The sequence below is a fragment of the Fibroporia radiculosa genome (genome assembly GCF_000313525.1).
Source record: "Fibroporia radiculosa TFFH 294 genomic supercontigs, scaffold2125, whole genome shotgun sequence".
In the NCBI taxonomy this organism is placed as follows: Eukaryota; Fungi; Basidiomycota; class Agaricomycetes; order Polyporales; family Fibroporiaceae; genus Fibroporia; species Fibroporia radiculosa.
This window is the reverse complement of record NW_012133335.1, coordinates 17683-38810: the sequence shown is the minus strand read 5'-3', so window position 1 is coordinate 38810 and position 21128 is coordinate 17683. Positions and strand designations below refer to the sequence as shown.

The 21128-nt window shown below is 50.8% G+C and overlaps 9 protein-coding genes across 9 annotated transcripts; 4 read left to right on the top strand and 5 right to left on the bottom strand.

Moving 5' to 3' along the window:
* Positions 1-1940: 1940 nt before the first annotated feature.
* On the top strand, positions 1941-3696 carry FIBRA_03601 (uncharacterized protein; the record flags this gene model as incomplete). Its single annotated transcript, XM_012325438.1, has 12 exons — positions 1941-1978; positions 2051-2149; positions 2202-2229; positions 2287-2419; positions 2482-2493; positions 2560-2573; positions 2635-2749; positions 2807-2937; positions 3000-3060; positions 3114-3181; positions 3237-3247; positions 3303-3696. The coding sequence occupies 12 exons, from the start codon at positions 1941-1943 to the stop codon at positions 3694-3696; spliced, it is 1104 nt and encodes a 367-aa protein (XP_012180828.1).
* A 199-nt stretch (positions 3697-3895) lies between these two features.
* FIBRA_03600 (uncharacterized protein) lies at positions 3896-5548 on the bottom strand (the record flags this gene model as incomplete). The annotated part of the gene is made up of 4 exons (XM_012325437.1): positions 3896-4899; positions 4953-5172; positions 5229-5422; positions 5476-5548. The coding sequence occupies 4 exons, from the start codon at positions 5546-5548 to the stop codon at positions 3896-3898; spliced, it is 1491 nt and encodes a 496-aa protein (XP_012180827.1).
* A 786-nt stretch (positions 5549-6334) lies between these two features.
* FIBRA_03599 (uncharacterized protein) lies at positions 6335-7278 on the top strand (the record flags this gene model as incomplete). Its single annotated transcript, XM_012325436.1, has 3 exons — positions 6335-6681; positions 6732-6783; positions 6838-7278. 3 exons carry the CDS (start codon positions 6335-6337, stop codon positions 7276-7278), a joined length of 840 nt encoding a protein of 279 aa, XP_012180826.1.
* Positions 7279-9216: 1938 nt separating this feature from the next.
* FIBRA_03598 (uncharacterized protein) lies at positions 9217-11308 on the bottom strand (the record flags this gene model as incomplete). The annotated part of the gene is made up of 11 exons (XM_012325435.1): positions 9217-9425; positions 9479-9605; positions 9669-9756; positions 9809-9895; positions 9951-9972; positions 10029-10214; positions 10274-10455; positions 10506-10562; positions 10623-10917; positions 10967-11011; positions 11068-11308. 11 exons carry the CDS (start codon positions 11306-11308, stop codon positions 9217-9219), a joined length of 1539 nt encoding a protein of 512 aa, XP_012180825.1.
* Positions 11309-12928: 1620 nt separating this feature from the next.
* On the top strand, positions 12929-13878 carry FIBRA_03597 (uncharacterized protein; the record flags this gene model as incomplete). The annotated part of the gene is made up of 3 exons (XM_012325434.1): positions 12929-13275; positions 13338-13389; positions 13438-13878. The coding sequence occupies 3 exons, from the start codon at positions 12929-12931 to the stop codon at positions 13876-13878; spliced, it is 840 nt and encodes a 279-aa protein (XP_012180824.1).
* Positions 13879-14496: 618 nt separating this feature from the next.
* FIBRA_03596 (uncharacterized protein) lies at positions 14497-15459 on the top strand (the record flags this gene model as incomplete). Its single annotated transcript, XM_012325433.1, has 3 exons — positions 14497-14757; positions 14828-14965; positions 15019-15459. 3 exons carry the CDS (start codon positions 14497-14499, stop codon positions 15457-15459), a joined length of 840 nt encoding a protein of 279 aa, XP_012180823.1.
* A 153-nt stretch (positions 15460-15612) lies between these two features.
* On the bottom strand, positions 15613-16623 carry FIBRA_03595 (uncharacterized protein; the record flags this gene model as incomplete). Its single annotated transcript, XM_012325432.1, has 3 exons — positions 15613-15924; positions 15994-16541; positions 16590-16623. The coding sequence occupies 3 exons, from the start codon at positions 16621-16623 to the stop codon at positions 15613-15615; spliced, it is 894 nt and encodes a 297-aa protein (XP_012180822.1).
* Positions 16624-17503: 880 nt separating this feature from the next.
* On the bottom strand, positions 17504-18662 carry FIBRA_03594 (uncharacterized protein; the record flags this gene model as incomplete). The annotated part of the gene is made up of 4 exons (XM_012325431.1): positions 17504-17815; positions 17881-18428; positions 18484-18547; positions 18612-18662. The coding sequence occupies 4 exons, from the start codon at positions 18660-18662 to the stop codon at positions 17504-17506; spliced, it is 975 nt and encodes a 324-aa protein (XP_012180821.1).
* Positions 18663-19936: 1274 nt separating this feature from the next.
* Positions 19937-21005, bottom strand: FIBRA_03593 (uncharacterized protein; the record flags this gene model as incomplete). The annotated part of the gene is made up of 3 exons (XM_012325430.1): positions 19937-20248; positions 20312-20859; positions 20906-21005. The coding sequence occupies 3 exons, from the start codon at positions 21003-21005 to the stop codon at positions 19937-19939; spliced, it is 960 nt and encodes a 319-aa protein (XP_012180820.1).
* Positions 21006-21128: the final 123 nt, after the last annotated feature.

Here is a 21128-nt window from a genome sequence, read left to right as displayed (position 1 = left end):
CCCCCAGTATGTGCCACCCAAGCCTGCGCCGCCTGCGATCAAAGGTGCGAAAACAGGTGCCTCAAAGAAGACAGCAACAGCAAAAACGACCGAGTTTGAAACAATTAATGCGAAAGGTGTCGCGGCCGCGGACGACACATTCGCAGAAGGCTCATCATCCGCACCTGCCGCCTCGGACGATGCGGAGGAAGACGAACTACCTGAACTGACACCAGTACTCGAACAGTTCTCGCGCCTTCCGCTTCGTGGATACGAGCAGTCCTGGGAGTTTATTAAAGCCCACTCCGATGTTATCGTGCCCGGTGCATCTGACGCGCTACTCGTAGCGGCGTTCCGAGCGCAGAGCAATGGTGAGAGCCGCTACGCGCAGCAATGTGTGCACCAGAGTCTCTTGCTTCAGTATTGTGACCGACTCGGCAGAGATGGTGTCCGGGTGTTCTTCCGAAAGTGAGTGCGAAGTCAATTTCTTGATTTCATATTGACGATGAGCGGCTACACTACAGAATGGTTGATCACGACGTAAGAGCAACGTCCGTATTCGAGAAAGATGTAGCGGACACTTACGCACACCTCGTCGAGCGTGTGAGGGTATCCAAGGCAGAAGAGGCCGCCGTGGGTGCCGGCTCGGAGCAGATCCAACTCGTCCCGGAGAACCCGGGACAGTCGATCAGCTTCAATGTGCCAGACGGACCGCCGCCGGAGCATCTACAACTTGAGGGTGAGGGGCTGGAGAATGCGAACATCGAGGACGTCCGCAAGGCGCTCCAATTGCGGTGGGATGTATTCCAAGGCTTCACGAAGGCAATGCAAGAAGCGCTGCAGTCGCAGAGTTTAGACAAGGTGAACAAGGTGCTGGGAAGCATGTCCGTCACCGAGGCGGAGGAAGTTGTGCAGTTGCTGGATGTCGCGGGTATCCTGAACTTCTCTGAGGGTGGCATCCGAGACGAAACTGGGAAGGAGCGTCCGACAGAAGATGCATGAGCAGCAGTAGTGCAGTAGTTCGGACTGTCTGTAATGTTCATCGCAGTGCGTGGAAGGAGTCTTTTGCTATGCTGTATCATGCTATGTATCGTTTACTTGCAGGTGGCCCAAATATCACAGACCAATAACAATGTGAATGTATCCTTAGCAACTTCGGACCATCGTGTACTGTACGGTTTGCTGCGCTTTCATTCTCCTTCTCGTGCAGCAAGTATTGTATTCGAAAAGCTTTGCAATTGCCTAACAGGCTCTCCGATTAGATAGGACTTCTATACTCCGATGCATGGCTAGGCTATAACTATTGCTTCGTCTACTGTGATCCGAGGAAGCCACAGCTGCATGTCAGCTGTGTCCTCCAGATCGCCCACAGCAATGTAAGTTTCCCTAATACTAACGTGTATTGCCCAACGTGCTAAATACAAACCCGGTATCAGCCTCTTCTTCTGACGGAATTTAAACTGAAACGAGATGTTTCTCCAAGGATGCCGTCATGAGACAATTCTCGTCTGGTAACTCTTGTCGCCAGTATTCGCTCGAGTTGACTCTCCAGACTGATAGCCGTGCCCATACAACCAAAATACACGGAAAGCCAGGCTCGTATCGCGTGGCACGGTCTCCATCAACTTCGAGTAAGTCTAAAGGTCACTCCGCGGAGAACTACACACGTGAAATTCCCGCACGATCGAGTGCAGCTAAGTCCGTCTTCAAAGGGTGATTGTGTTCCTCTATGCGACAGCTTGCAAAGGGTTCTTCAGAGGAGGTACAGATTGATCACGGCTTGTTGTTAGTACTCGCTCCGAATCGAGAATGGAGTGCGGCGCATGGAAGTTCTTGTATAAATACCCGGCTTCGACTCTAGACGCACTCTCAATCTCTTCGCGTAAGTTCCACCCATATTCGCTCCTTCAAGCCCACTCTCTCTTAGTGTCCTGATGATATCTACCATGAATGAAACAACCATGGTGCATCCCTCCATCGCCCAAGTCGCGTCAGATCGGTAAGTTCAGAAACCATCATCGAATTCAATCAGTAGTTTCTGACCCTGTATTTGATTTTAAAAATACTCCAGATCTGAGCAACTGTTATTCGTCGCTGTCCTCGTCAATGTTGCTTGGTCTGGCTGGCTATGCAGCCAAAGTATTCTTTCTGCGGATCGATTCTGGGATAGGTAGGTGGTACACCACGGCATGCTGTCAGTATCTGATATGCTCATTGGCTAGGAGTTCTCGGAGTAGAGAATTGATTCTCGTGTGTAAACTTCATCGGACTTGTCTGGCCTCTGGCGAATGATGTACTTACTTCTAGCCGTTCGCGTTGACGAGTTCCTTCCTCTTCACTTCTGCTGCTGAAAGCGTCACTTTTCTGCTGCTCATAACTACATCTATACTTGTGGCATCTGTCGGCGCAGAGGATTCCAGCATCCATTGGTGGGAGAGTTGTAAGTCGAGTCACAACTCTGGTTGTTCCTTCACAAGATGCTAACCCTGCCCATTTTGGCAGCATTTTTTATCTGTATGTGGTAATCTTGTCGACTGTCAGCTGATCACTAAATCGTTCATCCCTTGCCTTGACGACTAGGCTTGTTGTTCCAAGTATGTACTTGACGCGTGTCTACGGCTCGTCAGCTCGTTCAAAATCTGAATTCTGCTCTAGACCCTGACAGGGCTACTGCTGCAACTATCACTCGTTTCCAGATTGAAAGATTTCGCGAATACGTTGCCGGACCTCAGCAACTTCTTTATCTGGACTCACCAGGCTGTCCATACCGGTGAAGTCAATCGCTCATTTTCGCTTTCCTACGTTTTTGATATCTGTGCTCTTTCAGGCATCAACGTCTTGTTTAGTGTCGCTATATGTACACAGTCACTCGTTGTGCTACGCGACTTATTTGCGTTCTCATTCCTGCCACTGGGAGTAGAGCTGGGCCTGCTTTTTAGTAGTGCCATCAGTCCAAAGGTCAGTTATTCCGTGAAGTGCTGCTTAAACAATCTCAGACTCAGACTGATGCTTGAATATAGGCGTACATGTACACATTCAATACTTGCATAAATAGCCGACAATGTAATCGCTTGATGAAAGGTATCGATGCCGTAACGGCTGATAAAATTGTCTTGTACTCACGTTGTCTGCAGGAATGTACGCCAGTGGCTTCGCTGGGAATATGTTTTTGATCGCCAATGCTATTTGGTTTACAATCAACGTATGTATATTGTAGTTATTGAGCTTTAGAGCTTTACTAACTTATGCCTCTATAGCCTTCCAGTATGTCAGTGTTGTTGCCGCACACTCTCGTTAAATTGATGCTGATACACGTCTCATAGACAACCTCTCGTCCATATTGTCCTATCGAAAGGATACATGTCGGCGCTTGTGTATCTGCTAGGTATCAGCGATAGAAGTGGCCTGACAAGCGACAGTTGTTGGTGCGCTTTGAAATACCCTGCTATTAACACGTATCAAGACACGTCTGAGACTGGATCCAATAAACGTACCCAGGTGCGCACTTTTGACCTTTCTTTGTATGGAGTTCTAGAGATCACATCACGGACATATAGACAACTGTACCGCTCGTTTAATGTCATAAATTACAAGCCAGGATACTTGGGCATCTTGCAACGGGAACTGGACTATACCGTTTGTTTGGCGCCAACAAACAGTCCCGAAGACGCACTCATTTTCAGCGGCCCCGACCAACTAGATCTTGATTTACGTTAAAAAACTTGTGACCCGCATTCGAACAGGAACGTATCAGTATTAGGATGTATTCAATGGATTTCGTGTATAAGGAGTGACGAATGAGAAGCATTCATGTTTGTCTAATTGGACAGCATTGTGCTCACCAGGAGACTCAAGTATACCAGATCACGAAATGTTATCCCAACATGAAGTGAGTAAGGCTGTCATCCTCCAAAACTCATGTATCACGGTCTGTCTGCAGCCCGTAGACGAGTCCGAGCGCAACACGGGCTGCGGCACGTCTGCGTTCACTCTCGTCCGACATCCCTCCGATCTCTTCCTTCATACCATGCAATGCGCTAAGCACACGCGACAGGTCAAACGCCGAGACCTCAAATTCATCCTCGTCTTCATCGTGATGTTCGAATACATGCTCATCCGAGCTGGGATCTGCACTCACGGTAGAATGGGAGCCACTGGCCTCGGATATTTTTAAAATATCCGGCGTTGGTAGCGGCCCAGATGAGCCGAAAATACGACGAGAGGTCTCAATTACCTCTTCTCGCGAGGGCATATCTGCGTCTTCGCCTGCGTCGTCGGATCCGTTGAGATGCGGAACCGAGCTACTTGCGCCACCAAAGTCCGAGACTGACGCCAGTGATCGGTACGATGCGCCGGTGTGCATGGGGACGAGCCTATCTTCAATAAACGCACCGAGATGATCCGTGCCCGTGTGCGCGGATTGCACAGGCGACGTAGCAGACACGAATTCGGTAAAGTCGTCGTCAAACCCGAGCACTGGGACGCTGTGTGAGGGCGCGTCCGTCGTCGGTGTCTTGATTACCGGAGTAGGTATGTCCTGCCACCCATCCACACCCAGGGGACGCCTGTCTGCGATCCACGCGCGCGCATGTTCTTCCTCTCTCCGCCCGTCCTCTTCAGCCAGCCAGCGCTCAAGCTCCTCCATTTCACGCTGCATCCGACTTTTCCGCGCTGCTCTCGGGGCCTCACTCCCAGCCTCATCAGGCTCGTCGTCGTCGCTATGGTCAGTATGTAGATCATCCCCCGTGAGCCCTTCAGAGGTTATTAATGCGCGAAGACCGTCGTCCTCTTCCTCCTCGCGTGCCCAATCGAGTAGCTCGCGTGCACGACTCTTGCGATTACGGGTGGACTCGGACTGCACAAGGGAAGGCCACATAATAGTGCTTAGGGCATCGATAACTCGAGGCAGCCCGGGAATCCCTGACAGAACGGTTATCCAAAGACCAATTGTTAGCAACGAGGATCTTACTTACCGGAATCCTCGTCGTCAAAATGTCTGTCTTCGTTTGGTGTAGGCTCGCAAGAGGTGCGCTCTCCCTCTATAAATTCAAACCCGTTTGAAGATAGAAATTCGTCTATTTCCTCTTCATCCGGGTCTATTGCAGAGCCAGCCCCGAATCGCACTGCCAATGAGACTTCTGGGTCATGATGCCGCAGGGTGTTTGATGCATCCAAGAGGAATTCTCGATATGACTGTGACGTGCATTTCTTTAAAAAATTAGACACATGAGAAAATGTGAATCACATACCTCGCCTTTCTCCCATACAAAAACTACTGCGGGTACTCCCTCGGCATGAGACGATCTGAACTGCTGCACCTGACGAGTCTGAAAGTGCACGACAGCAGAGTAATATTTGTTTGAAATTGTCCAAGGTGTGATACCAGCGGACACGTCTTCAGACGAAGGTACAGGATTCGGTGTTTTGGATAGGGCCTGCACGCCTGATTTTTCGTCGGGGAAAGTCAGAAGAGCTTGGCATGAGCGCAGAACTCACGTTGTACGAACCGCTCCGCGTGCTCGATTTTGGATGAAATTACAAGAATCCTGCACCCTGACTCCCTTTCCATCTAGCCTTAATGCTTGGAGGAGTACGGTGTTCAATGCAACAATGTCAGGACCACCGAGAGCGACCGGTGGCTGAAAACACGGAGTCGCCTCGAGGTTTGCTTGTACTCAGTTGAGCGCTTCACATGACCTTCAGTCATGCCGCCGGTACCGGGTATTTCGGTTTGCCCCTCTCTCCCCGGTCTGTCACCGACTTCGAGGATTCAATTCTACTTTTGCTTTCTCAGCATTCTGAAGTCCTGGACCTGAATAATATCAGGACTCTGTAAGCAGCCTCGGTGCTGGGTCAGCTACTGGAGGACTTTCCATTTCAGCACTGGTGCGAGAAGGACGTTCGCCGCGGATTGGAACCCTGTGTGTTCCTACAGACAAAATACCACCGATACAAAAAGGTATTCCTCCAATATTATATCAACTCTGCATTCCTCATATTTTGACATCGTCGGCGTGAGGTCACTGTACTTGTCATCTAAAGAACCGGCCCTTGCAGCACGCAAGCCGTACACTAACGCCTCGGCATCGCTGCGTGAACAAAGTGCGTTTCATTCCTTGTTTGGTGCAGTTGCGTCATAAAGTCTTGAAAGCACGACAACTCCCAAAGTTCTACCGGTATAAGGGCGTCTGGCAAATGACCTGTTGATAGCCTCCGGTGGTGTTGGAATGCGAGTTTCTCGCTGACTGAGCTTGCGCTGACAAATGCTGGACTCGGATACGGGGATATCATTCAAATATAAGATGGAGCTCTCATCTGCGGCCTAGCATCATCCCATCTTTCCACAGCTACTATCATGGCCACAGCAGCACTTCTCACTCCTCGCGATGTACCGACTACACTGAACTACTACAGTCCTATTGGAGATGAAATCCCTTACCAATACGTCTCCGAGCCACCCCAGGGTGTACCGCAGAATAACATTGGTACCGATACCAAGCCAGTCACCATCCACGACGCCCGTGGACGAGAGCCCGAGTTTTCGATCGACACGAGTGGCTTCCAGTTTGTGAAGCACAGCAGTGCTGAGCAGGAATTCGACAACGAAGAGAAGATTCAGTCCGTCTACTACAAGGAAGTTGAGGAACTTCTGAAGAAAGAGACCGGGGCCAAACGTGTATTTATCTTCGACCATACCATTAGGTGAGTCCAATCGTAGATCCAGAGCAGGATGTATAGTAATTGTGATGCAGACGCAAGCCTGTCGATACTGCTAACCGCTCGCCAGGAAACCGTGGCCCCGTCGTACGTTCTGTGCATGACCCAGGTACCTTTCTCGAGACTGATCTTCCTCCATAGGAACGTGTGCACATCGACCAGACATACAACGCGTCTGTGCAGCGCGTGCATTACCACCTTGGCGACGAGGCAGACCGGCTTCTCAAAGGGCGCGTCCGCATCATCAACGTGTGGCGTCCCATTCATCACCCCGTGGCACACAAACCACTCGCCGTCTCTGACTGGCGCTACCTCGATACGGATCACGACCTCGTACCTGTCCGTCATATTTATCCACATCGCGAGGGCAGCACTTTCAGCGTGCGCTACAACCCGGACCACAAGTGGTACTACCTCTCCAACCAGACACCCGAGGAGGTCACACTGATCAAGTGCTACGACTCGAGTGTGGACCGTGCGAGGCTGACTCCGCACTCAGCGTTTGCTGATAAAAGTAGCCCTCCGGAGGCTCCTCAGCGAGAGTCGATTGAGGTTCGCTGCTTGGTTTTTGATACGGAGTGAGCTGCCGCCCGGTATATAGAAGATAGTATGTATGGTACCAGCTCATTCGATTATCGTTTGTATGATTTAGGAAGAATGTCATGGAGTGATATCGTCGAGTTACATGTAACAACACCATACAAAACGACCACGTCCCCCTCTCAAAGGTATCATGACCAGTATGTATGATAAGACTTGATGAATGAAGTTCGAAAATAGAGATAGAAATAAAATTACTTGTCATTCTCGGTCGGACTAGTTAGGGGATGGTGAGATTAGTGACGCGCGAGCGTGCAGACTTGCGGACCCGTCTTCATATCGCCGCCGTTGCCTCAACAGCGAGAACAGCGAGACGGTGGCACTGTTAACTCCAGTGGTAGGTAGCATTCGGCAAGGTAGCAAAAAGCGGTCGTCTTGGCCACTGAACGCCTTGTCAAATCGAGGATGGACAAACTGGCTATCCATTCGGTTGGGGCAAAGACGACTCCTCCCAAACCCATTAGCACGGACTGCCAACGCGACAGTCCGAGCTAATGGGATCCGGTCAACATGGCAAGGAGAGGTGTGTTCGAACAAATAAAGGGATTGAGGTCGACTTAGTAGCTCTGTTCGCGAGATACGCTGCAAGCCCATGATGGGCACCAGGCAGAACTCAAGGACCTTTCAGCTTTCTTTGACTATCTTCAAAGTCTGCAAGGGGCTTTCCCTATGTAAACAACACGCTGGTTGGCAACTTCTTGCCGGTAATGTTTTTGGATTCCCAGGGTTTTGGATTTCCTTCGACTTGCACGGCTGTCCTTGCGTCCTTGGTCCTGCAGTCTAGACATTGCATCGCATTCGATTCCGTTATCTAGAGGAGAGCATGGTTGTATGCGCCACAAACATTCAAGATGAGAATGGCTACTCGCAACGAGATTGACCTTACGAAGCAATCAGTTCGACGTCAAGATAGGAGACCTCAGAATTTAGGGACATACTGGAGTCTCGGGGCGTCCATCCTTCAGTGCCCAGCATAAGCTAGTGTATTCGGTGGTATTTCTGATTCTAGAATGTGATGAACTCGGTCAGCACGGTCTATCGAGCCGATACTGGCAACTGGTGACATACCGATAAACGTGCGGCACATGATCTGTTGACCTCTCTATATACCAGGTAGAAATCAACTCCCGTGTTCCAATCACAGGTGTGAAATTATCATGATTAGGGTGAGGTTTTAAGTAAAGATGGTGCTTGAAATTCTCTACAGTGTGCCGTCCATTATCATTACCCATCACAAACCACTGGTATCCATACCAGAAAAGGCAATCGTTAGGTCGGCAAGATTATCTCACGCAGTGCAAAGATAAAGAACATGCCTTTTGCTCTCGTGGAATAATCGGGGGATAGAAAAAGGGAACACCAGATACGACCTGCTCGTTTTGATTATTACTGAGCATCTGAACGGGTACTTGAAATGACGCGTTGACGATCGAATATATACCGTTCAGCGTCACACGCTCAAAGCCTGACATATTGATAAAGTCCTGAAATAAGCTGGGAACGACTTGAAGCTACAGAAGGCTAAGATTTGTTGAAAGTACAAGGTAGAGTTGGAAGGCGAACGCGGGGAGAGCATGTGCGATGCACGTGCCCCCGCCTAACATGGTATAAATAACCTGAACGTTATGCTTAAAGTAGACTCCTGCTCAGTCATCCAGCAATTTTGGCCTCGACGGAGTCCACGGGATACGTAAGAGAATGAAGTACTTTATATTCGACGAGCTGCCTTGAGCCACGCGCGCAAGAACACGCCAATCGACCATACGCTCTGGTTAGGTGCACGCAGCCAAAATTTCCCATTGTGATCCCAATAAGTAGTATATACACATTCTCTTTTTCACATCCCACAATTCCAGCCATCCATAACCGAGATAGTCAATCCATCCGGGATAATGGACAGAATCAGCTGCCAGCGAGAAATCACTGACTGGGAGGCGTCCAAGTCTCCAACCACCCTTTCATCGCGGCAAGCCCCTCCTCCTGCACTTTAGCAATCGTGGGGTCGACCTGGCCATTGACCGTGTACATCTCAGAGCAGTGGAAACCGTCGCCAACCTCAATCTCCTGCCACGCTGTGCTGGGGAACGACGTGTTATCGGCGGAGACTGTTGCATCCCTCCAAGGGTCACCTATACACGCGTGATGAGGGGGAAACTGAGTCAATACGAGTGGGTGTGCTTACGCTGTCCATTGCCGAAGAAAAGCCGGTCGGATTGCACGTTCCAGCCCTCGTACTCCCAGTTCATCCAGGTCACTTGCGGAGTGGGAGGGCTGCTGAACGCTTCGGGGAAGTAGTACGTGCACTGGCGCTGTAGAGTGTGGATATCAGTACCAAGCGCAGCCTGAAGCAAACAAAGCGAAGGCAAACTGACCTCGGTGTAGATGGGCTCGATGAGTCGAGAGACGATCGTCGGATTACCTGCAGGCGCACCGTCCTGGAAGAAGCCCATGTAGTTGCACCTAGATGAGGTCAGCCTCATTGTAAATCGCACGTACGCGAAACGTAACATACACAATCCACATCCACGAACGATCTGCGTTGTTAACCGAGATGTCGGTATAATACGTCGCGTTGGCATCATAGGAACCAAGGCATTCCCTAGTGCAACAAATGGATTAGCATATCGCCACGAAGAGATTACAAGCGAACGTACTCAATGGTCTGACCCTCGCAAGCTGTCCAATCAAACAATGTGTCAGACTATTTGAGAATGCTCTAATATACCACTCACCAGATGGAAGGAAGTCATTTTCCCACCACGAGCCCCATGCCTGCAGGGCGTAGTCAAGTCCCCAGCCCTCAGTGGGGGCATTGACGCCGTCCTTAACTTCTAGCGCATCACAGAATTCGAAGAAGGAGAGATCAGTCAGCTCCGGCGACGGCTGCAGATCTTGCCAGTAGAAGATTGGGTAGGAGACTGTAGGTTATGTTGTCAGAACGATCGCCAGCAACAACGCCGCTCAACAGAGTACTAACGAGCACTAACGAAGTCATCCAGATGTGAGAGGTTCATGCCGAAGGTTGTCTTGATGGAGTTGATCTCCTGGATGTTACCCGACGTGAAGACATCGTCAATGTACCCGATGACAGCCTGGACATCAGATGAGCAGTTCTGTGGCATGTGCTTGCGAATAATGTCGAAGTAGCCCCAGTAGTTGCTACAACCGCACATAAGCTGGTGACATGGACAGAGAGGCATGGTGCGCACACAATGCTCTCCACAACACCAGACGACGCCCACGCAGCCCAGAAGAGGTCAGGTTTGCTATTGACAAAACACAATGGTCATGATATTGCAAAAAGAAAATAGGCGACACAGACTGACTTGACCTTGGTGAAGCTTGTCAGAGCACCGGCATAACTACCTCCAATCAAAACCCATGGCGCTTCGTTCGGAGTAACATGGTCACCACCTGGCATGGCGAGTTCCACGTTGTACGCGAAGTAATCGAAGTCATCGATCGCCTGCTGGATCGTGTGGTATTGCAAGCTTGCCACGGAGAGATTATTGTAAGGGTTGGATAAGCCGTAGTAACGATGCTCGAGTACTATTGTTGCACCTCCTTGTTGTTGGGCAATCAACCCGTCGATAGTCGCATTCGTGAGAAAGCCCTCGAAACCTATTGCCATGAGCACCATACATAAGAACGTGATCCAAACATCACAGACCGTCGGCGTCCTGTTCTCCTGGCGTAGTGATGATGATAGGTCCACCTAGTGGATACCATTTAACTCGGCAATAGCGGGTGATCGGCGATCAAAAAGCGCACCTGGCTCGTAGTACTCCCATGTCTGCCAATATCTCTGTTGGAAAGTACCCAAGCTCGGGTTGTTGTGGTCAATAAGCTGGTCAAAGTAATACACAGTGTCCAGCGGTGGGAGTTCAGTCCCATTACGGTCCACGGGCACCAAGTACGGAGGCGCGACCTTCTGCGCGAGGGGCATACGAGGGACGCGCAGAGCGTGCGCGAGCGCTGCGCACAACGGGAGGAGAAGGAGAGCACCAACCATCTTAGAGGACGCCGTGGTCGAAAGGTGATCAAGCGAGGGTCGACTCCAGGATGGGATTTAAATATACGAAGCCTTCGCTTATAGCCGGAGTGCATCGAATCGCGGCCTCTCTGCCTGGGAGCAAGTGAATGATATCTGTCGAGTCTACCGTGTGCTGTGTACAGCACAGGGCTGACGGGACCATGGTGGGAAGCCGGGAACATGTGCATCGATACCCATTGGGCGATATACCTCGCGGTCGTCCGGAGGAAATACGGGGAGCGCATTGCCGGACACGAAAAAAACGGATTTGGCAGTGGTTGTAATGTGTGCTGGTGTGACGAGCCCACATGCTGGTGGTTGTTAGAACCACATGGAAGTCCTGGAGAAGGACAGATAGACGCCATCTTGCGCCTATCATCGGACCTATTCTAGGGGTTATACATACTCGGTTCAAGGCTTCTAACTGGCGATAGGATGTTTCTGAATTCCGTGGTGTGTAAAGTGCAGACTGGGACTCACTTCAGTCGATGCACCAATCGTGATCAATGTATGGCCACCCCGAATCCCCTCCATGAATTGTCGCTCAGGATGCGCCAGAATCTCTCGGATTGACACGCGCGCGCAGTGCAAATTGTCACGGTTCAGTTAAAGAAAATGCCAGTACATAATTGCTCCTGTACATGATGCACAACATTAGAAAAGCAACTATCCAGTGCAGATGCTGGTCAAGCTCACCACCTGCACAATCCGTGCGCAATTCCGGATATCAAGTATGTGCTAGAACTTGAAGTTGTCAATTCAGTACTGACCCAGGATAGAAATTTGTCACTGGTATCGTTTTTCTTATGAGCGACCATTCACCTACAGTGTCTGTGGTAGGCAATGTTGATTTTGAGCTGCTGCCAGCCTGGCAATGGGTTCCATGTGGGCGATGCTCAACGAGAGTCACGGGTAGTTCCGAGACCGATGCTGGCGAAGCTTTGATCATTACGGTCAGTATGTTTGTTTGTGAGTCTCGTTTATTGTCTTTGAGGGCATGGCCCTATGTAGATGATAACTACAGTAGTCTAGCCTTCGATGTAATAAATCGAGCCACGGTCAGTAAGTAACCCGGCGAGGCATGCCTCGCACAGATGCCTCATGCCTTGCCATGATAGAATAACGTGTACTATTGCGATACTGACGACATTCCGAAAAGCTCGGAATGATTCAGGTCTCCCAAGGCAGCCCGAGAAATTCGGAGTCGGACGGCGGGGACAACGGTTAGTCATCGTTGTATGCGCTCGTCGAGACGCTCCAAATGCATGATCAATAAGCACTCCAGGCAGCATTGACTATAGATTGGCTACATTACGCTTCCAACTTTGGCGCGGTCGCGTCATGCGATCCTGCGAGCACGACAGTTTTCTCCCACTGGCCAGGCTGCGGGACTACTCAACGGATGACCAAGACATGTTTCTCTAGCACTTTGGTCGTTTGTATTCCGGCCGCGGTCCACCCCTGCTTCTGACCGGGATCCTGCTTACCAAGTCCGTCTCACCAAGAGGCGGCTGTTTCGTCCTAGGTGCTATATAAACGAGCTCGGCTTCACCTTTCGCCTCATCGTCAAACATTACTCATACACAGCAGTATCTCGCAATGGCCACAGCAGCAGTCCTCGCACCCCACGACGTCCCGACGACGCTCAACTACTATTCTCCTATTGGAGAAGAGGCACCGTACCAGTATGTCCTCGAACCGCCAGAAGGCGTTCCACGCGACAATATCGGTACCGACACCCACCCCGTTACTGTCCACGATGCTCGCGGCCGTCAGTCCGAATTCACGATCGATAATGGTGGCTTCCAGTTCGTGAAGCACCTCAGCGCTGAGAAGGACTTTGACGACGAGGAGCGCATCAAGACGGAGTACTATAAGGAAGTCGAGGAACTTCTGAAGAAGGAAGTTGGCGCGAAGCGCGTCTTCATTTTCGACCACACTATCAGGTCAGTACAGGTTAGCTCCGTCTGTCTAGGAGCGCCGGGTGTTGATTGCATCCACAAATCAGGCGCAAGCCCGCCCCCGAAGTTGGCAGCAAGCCTGACAATCGCGGACCGGTCGTATGTTCTTCCCGCTGTCGCATCTTGCAGAGGCTGAGCATCATACAGGAGCGTGTGCACATCGACCAAACGTTCGAGGCGTCCGTGCAGCGTGTGCATTATCACCTTGGCGAGGAGGCAGACCGTCTTCTCAAAGGGCGCGTCCGCATCATCAACGTGTGGCGTCCCATCCATCACCCCGTGGCACACAAGCCGCTCGCCGTGTCCGACTGGCGCTACCTCGACACCAAACACGATCTTGTCCCGGTGCGCTTCATTTATCCTCACCGTGAGGGCAGCATCTTCAGCGTGCGCTACAACCCGAATCACAAGTGGTATTACCTCTCGAACCAGACTCCGGAGGAGGTGACGCTCATTAAGTGCTACGATTCCGATGTGGACCGCGCGAGGCTGACTCCGCACTCGGCGTTTTTGGACAAGAGCAGCCCCCCGGAGGCCCCGCATCGGGAGTCCATTGAGGTTCGCTGCCTAGTCTTCGACAGCGAGTAAGGTGCAGGTCAGTTAAGCCTCGTTCGGTTGCTCGGGTGGAGCTCTTTTCGTACAGCATTGTAACGGATGTATTAGTATAGATCTGTGCACGGTGAATGTCATGGTTATATGGTAGTGGATCTCGACTGTCAGTATGCTGGCACCGCCACCCTCTAGCTGCTCGTGCAAATGTACATTACTCCATGATATACAGTTTTTGTCGGACACTGCTAAACGAGCGGCACTTGAGACACCGGGTCCGAAGATAGCAGAGACGTTGTGCACTGGTGCTGTTAGTGGTTATCACCCGGGACCTTCGACATTCGGGGTCTCATGTATGTTTGGTAGTAGGTTGAACGATTATAAGATACACATTTGTCTGAATAGGTCTGAGACACTTCATAATCTGTCGTAAGCACCCACTACGAACATCAAGTGCTGGATCTGGGTGTTTGCCATTGGGACATGGGATCACTTTAGCGAGAGCAAATAATTGTTCATAAGTCAAAACGTCATGACAGCGCATCCGAGTCAAAAGAGTAAGACATAAGAAATCTAGCTTACTCATCGATTGTGAGCTAACGTCACATTCAAACAGCCTGCTTCGAACCATCGCTCGCTCATCCGATGGTAGCACCTATGCCTCGCAACATCTCAACGACTCTGAACTATTTCGAGCCACTGGACGAGGAGGCCCCGTACCAATACGCTCTGACAGCCCCAGAGGGAAAGCTGTTGCATAACTTGGGAGTAGATACTCGGCCGGTAATCATCCACGATGCTCGCGGAAAACAAGAGTCATTCTCGCTTGACAAAAACGGGTTCCAATTCGTCAGACACGTGAGCCAGGAGACATCGTTCGAAGACGACGAAGAAATCAAGACTACGTATTATGAGGAAGTGAGGGAATTGTTGAAGCAAATTACCGGCGCTAAGCGCGTAGTCGTATTCGACCATACAATCAGGTTAGGGCGGAGTTCTATTCTGGCATAGGGAAGGCGCCTCACATTTTACAAACTTCGCCTCTCTCCGTCTTTCTTCCGTCATATTCGGCAGACGCAAGCGAAACCACAATGGAGAAGACGAACCTGGAGCGCGTGGTCCAGTGGTATGTTGCCATATTATTCCCTCGAACATATTGCGAAATTTGCGATTATTTAGGAACGTGTTCATGTCGACCAGACGTTTGACGCGTCTGTATTGAGGGTACAGCGTGAACTTGGCGATGAGGCAGACCACTATCTCAAGGGCCGCGTGCGTATCATAAATGTCTGGCGGCCCATCCGCAATCCTGTCGCCCACAAGCCGCTGGCGGTATCAGACTGGCGCTGCCTCGTCCCTGAGCGCGACCTTGTTTCTGTTCGCCTAATCTACCCGAACCGTACGAGTAGCACATTCAGCGTGCTGCATAACCCTGACCACAAATGGTACTATTTGGCGGACCAGACTCCGGAGGAGGTGACGTTAATCAAATGTTATGACTCGGCGGTGGACAGGGCGAGGCTGTCGCCACACTCTGCGTTTCTGGATAAGACGAGTCCCCCCGAGGCGCCTCACCGGGAGTCAATTGAGGTTAGATGCCTTGCCTTCGACGTGGAATGAGGTACGGCTTCAAGAGAATTATTGATGCGACAGTTGCAATAGAAAGATTATCTCGATCTTCTACCCAGACACATGGTTTTGCATACATATGTTATACTAAAAATGGATGTTCAGACATTCTCAACGGTTTGACTCTGGACTCGTGCCTCGGCTCTAAATGGCCATTCGCATTTTCAGCTTGTCACCATCAACAATTTCCTGCTTTTTCGCCTCCAGCTCCTCCACATCCCACTGGCAGCTCACATAGCGACCACTGAGCCAGTCTCTGGGCTCTCGAGTGAGCCAGACGATGGTGTGTGCAGCGACCTCGGGGGTGTCTACTAGGTGCGCCTTGAGGTCTTCAGGGATGGCGGAAGTCAAGTTCGTGAGGATCGCGCCTGGGTTAATCGCATAAGCAGCAATCCCCTTGTTCCCGTACTCGTTCATTAGGAGCTCCGCGAAGCGGAGCTGTGCCAGTTTGGACATCTATGCCAAAAGATGATGTGAGTGAGCCTAGCCGCTACACAGTACAAGCAAATGGTTCTGATGCCGTACCACGTAAGCAGAGGCAAACTTTGGGACGATACCATGAGCACCGATGCTGCTGACAGTGGCGATGGTCTTGTGGCCTTCGGTAGCCATGAGTATTGGCAAGGATGCACGCGTCACTTCGTACGTCCCGCGCATGTTCACTTCCCATGTGTACCACCAACTTGCCGGATCAGAATCTCCAACCACAGCATAATCCTCTACTACGCCAGCGTTATTCACGAGGATGTTGAGCCGTCCGAACGTCTCTTTGGTACTATTCAAAGCCGCGTCGACTTGAGCGGTGTTGCTTGTATCGACAGGGATGGTGAGAACCTTCAGCGACTGCCCTGGACGTGTTGCTACTGCTTCACATGCAGCCCGGGTCGCAGTCATATCGGAGCGAGCCAGGAGGACGAGGCCGGAAACACCCGCTTGGGCGAAGGCGATAGCGATAGCCTTTCCAATGCCCTTCGATGCACCGGTTACAAGGACCACTTTTCCTGCTAAGTTTGCCCTCGCAGGATCGATGGCGGGGTATGTGTCATGTCGAATCGTTTTAACAAATTCGAGACCTGTTGGGCACTCAGAAGTCATGTATAAAACCTCAAAAGTGTACTCACCGGCGTGTGGAGGGTAAGTAACTTCAAGCGACATTGTTGCGAGGTCCTGCTGGTGAAAATAGTCTACAGCCGTTCTCGTCGTTGGTATTTTGTGTCAGAGTGTTGAGACCACATAGGCGAGACTTGGCGGTTGGCTATGTGGGCCGACTGTCAATGTAAGCAACCCACTGCAAACTCCGTATGCTATCAATTTGATATCTGCAACTCGCTCAGTGGTCGGACGACGTTGGGCCGTACGTGTAATCGCCGGAATTGTCATGTTGCAGATGTCATCTTGATTGCCGGGGCGTAATGCATGGTGATCATTTCATGAGTACTAGTCGTGGATTTTGTGTCACAGCTTTTCACCTAAGGAAACTCTACCCGCGTGGTTAACAAATGGCGATTGGGGTCGTAGTCTTGGGGTACTAACAGGGACTTGATCAGTCCATGTTTTGTAAGCAACCGTCGTGGTATTACTCGTAGCGGCGCACTCAAGTTATTGAGGTAAAATGCGCCTGCTTGCTGAGTTGCTTGAGACTTTGAACAAAGCGTAAGCCGGGTATCAAATTCGAAAACCAACAGAGGATTTCTCGAGAGCAATAAAATGACGTGGCTGTTGATCAGCCCGTGCATCTTGGTACAGGAATTTCATAAAAGGACATCCTCTGCCTGCCTAGTAGGACCGTCGCGTACTTACGCAAGTTGTATGTTGAATCACTGGCATTTAGACAGATAGTGAGTTTTTTATGGGAGTATCAATCGCGATTGACCGTGCAATGCACGCCCGCTCATCATTGAATAGAAGTTCATAATAGCGAATTCTGCTTACACAATGAGAGAGACATACAGGGATCATAGCCCGTCCGACATAAAACCTGAACGTTCTGTTGTAGTATATCCACCAGAAAGGCCCACATTCCACCGCTGGCTCATTATACCACCATCCTGACCTTCAGCTTATCACCGTGGATAATTTCCTGCTTCTTCGCTTCGAGCTCCTCTACGTCCCACTGGCAGCTGACATAGCGGCCGGATAGCCAATCTCTGCGCTCGCGAGCAAGCCAAACCATCGTGTGAGCTGCAACTTCGGGTGTGTCGACAATGAAATGCCTCATATCATCGGGCACAGTGGATGACATGTCTGTGGCCACGGCGCCCGGCTGGATGGCAAAGACAGAAACTCCCTTGCTACCATATTCGTTGACGAGAATTTCGGTAAGGCGCAACTGAGCTAGCTTCGTAGTCTGCGCAAAAACAGGACGATCAGCATGTATATTCAATGCGCACAAGCGACTAAATGAGCACGTACCGAATATGCTGAGGCATGTGTCGGGAGGACGTTGTGCGCAGCGAGGCTGCTGACGATGATGATCGTCTTATCCCCACCGCTCTCGAGTAGTAGCGGCAAAGAGGCACGCGTTACCTCGTACGTCCCGCGCACATTCACATTCCATGTCTTCCACCACGTCTCGGAATTTGAATCGCCTAGTAATGCGTACGGCTCTAGCACACCGGCATTGTTGACAACAATGTCCAACCGTCCGAACGTCTCCTTTGCCTTCGCAAGAGCAGCGTTGACTTGTGTGGCATCGCTGGTGTCGACGGACACAGTTAAGACCTTCAGCGTTTGCCCAGGGCGTGTCGCTACGGCCTCACAAGCCGTCTTAGTCGCGCTCAAATCGGAACGCGCGACGAGAACGAGCCCAGAAGCACCAGCTTGTGCAAAGGCGATCGCGGTTGCCTTGCCGATCCCCCTTGATGCGCCAGTCACTAGGACGACCTTTCCCGTCAAGTTCGCTTTGGCGGGGTTGATGGCAGGATAGGTGTCATGGCGGGCAGTTTTGACAAAGTCAACGCCTTTAAAGCGGAAGTAAGATTAGAATGGGAGGACTTGAAAAGATGATTCGCTAACCGGCATGAGGAGGGAATGTAGCTTGCATGTGCAATGTGAGAGTGTAGTAGTAGAGCTCAGATGTCTTTGGTTAAGGATACTCAAGACATCGCTCTTATATGCGCGGACTGAACAGTGGGGCCGCTAACGTTCTGCTTTCGCAATTCCGGTTCATCGGGAATTCCGTCAGTCACCAACATCTTGAGCAATGGAGCCTTACGTGCTGCATTGGTCAATTGTTAGTGTCAAAGGGATTGCTCCTTAGACAATGAATCAAACTAGCTTGTATCAGGGAGTAGAGATAAGAGTAGTCAAAATAATAGGATGTTCGAACCGCTATGCAATCACCAGTCTATTAATGAGATTACATCTCACTTCAGATCATTTGGGCTCATAGAAAGAGATTTACAGGATCCGCGCTGCATGGCTGGGGGACGCGAAATTCGGGCGGGGATACCCCGACGGCTCATGATATGTAGTGGGAAATGACTGCAGCCCCAAGCCAATTCTGCAGGACACGTGCTCGACAGCACCAGAGCATTAACAGTTGATTGCGGGCGACGCACACGCACTACCAACGGCTTAGCGCATCAGCGACGGCGCCGATGAGTTAGCTCCCATTGTGAGCATTGCGTTCATATGGCTTCTGGCCATAAGCTAGTTTAAGTTAATATGCACGATGAATTGGACACAATGTACGCTAACTCACTCACAGCGGTGAGACCACTTCATACGGGCGTGACTAAGCTTGAATATACTAGTATCCCTCAAAGCTTCTAGTATAGTGCTATAGATGACAACAAATTCGGTTACTGTCTTTTGCTTACACCACTTAGGACCTTGCTCCAGAGTACTGAATGGAGGCAAGTGCCATGGTCGCAAAATTCAGCCACGGGTCTACCGCCGAAGAGAGAAAGGTTTACCTCTCATGATTTTTTACAGCACTTTTATGCAGATGCGACCAAAGATGGACCAGAAGCAGATCAATGAAGACGGCAAAGTTGGACGTTGAACGACGACTCTTCGCATGTGTGGCAATCTGCCGGAGAAATACCAAATTGAAATAGTCTCCGCGAAATTGATGCACACGTGCTTAACGCGATCGGAGGTGTTGATCAAGTCAAGTGGCCTCATACGCGATTGTTCCGAATTTCCTACTGCCGACACGCCATCGCGAAACAAGGGGTTGGGTACAGCGATTCGGCTTTTCACTTGAGCAGCGCTCCCCTGCTAATTACAAACAATCGTACAGAGGCCCACAACCTAGTCATGATGCATCCTTAAGTCACTGGCACTTAGAATTGCTAGGTCAGTAATGCCAAACCTGAGCGCTTGAGCCGTCTGATAGACTCATAAGACGAGGATTCCCTTCACGCACACGACATTGCTACATTACTTCCCCGTAAAATCATCCAAATATCATTGTTTCTCATGTTTATATGAGACTGTCGACGAACATACCCCAACGGACGCCTCAAATGGACATTCTTACTTTAAGTTTATCACCGTCGACAATCTCCTGCTTTTTTGCCTCCAACTCTTCAACGTCCCACTGAGAACTAACGTAGCGACCGGTCAACCAGTCCCGGCGCTCACGCGCAAGCCAGACCATAGTGTGTGCGGCGACCTCCGGCTTGTCGACGAGGTACTTCTTGAACTGATCTGGAACATCAGCTGTCATGTCGGTAAGGATCGTACCGGGGTGAAGTGCGTAGGCAGAGATCCCTTTGTCTCCGTACTCGTTGACAAGGAGTTCGGCGAAGCGCAGCAGGGAGAGCTTACTCATCTAAATACATGCAGTGATTAGTCTCCCTGATGGGTATCTGACGACAGAGCATAAGATGCGTACCGTGTATGCAGACGCATGCGTCTTCATAACTCCATGGGCAGCAAGGCTGGTGACGAGGATGATACTCTTGTGTCCCTCTGTCGCCGCGAGTAACGGAAGAGAGGCGCGGGTCACCTCGTACGTCCCGCGCATGTTGACATCCCAGGTGTGCCACCAATTCTCCGAGTCGGAATCCCCAACTAAGGAGTAGTTCTCTACAACCCCTGCATTGTTGATGACAACATCAAGTCTTCCGAACGCCTCCTTCGCTTGCGCAAGAGCTGCGCTAACCTGGGCAGCATTGCTGGTATCGGCAGAGAAGGTTAGGACCTTGATAGACTGCCCCGGACGTGTCGCTGCGGCTTCACATGCAGACTTTGTCTCGCTCATATTGGAGCGAGCAAGGAGCACGAGGCCAGAGGCCCCGGCTTGAGCGAACGAGATTGCAGCTGTCCTTCCAATGCCCTTTGATGCGCCCGTTACGAGGACGACTTTGCCTGCAAAATCTGCCCTAGCAGGGTCAATCGCGGGATACGTATCGTGGTGTGCAGTTTCGATGAATCCGATGCCTAAATTATGGTTAGTTCGGCGCAGGTGTACAACTGTACAAAATACTCGCCCGCATGACTAGGGTAGTGGAGATCCAAAGAGTCGGCCATTTATGCCACTTGGAATTCGTAAAAGGCGATCCGACTGTGTCCGATGGGGCTTCCATCCTGGTGAATCTGCTTATATGTTTGCCAATGCGAACACACGAATCACTTCGGCATCCGGCTCAGAAGGGGCGGGTCCTAAGGGAATTCGGCCACATCGTCGCTCGGAAATGGATGTGGGTCTC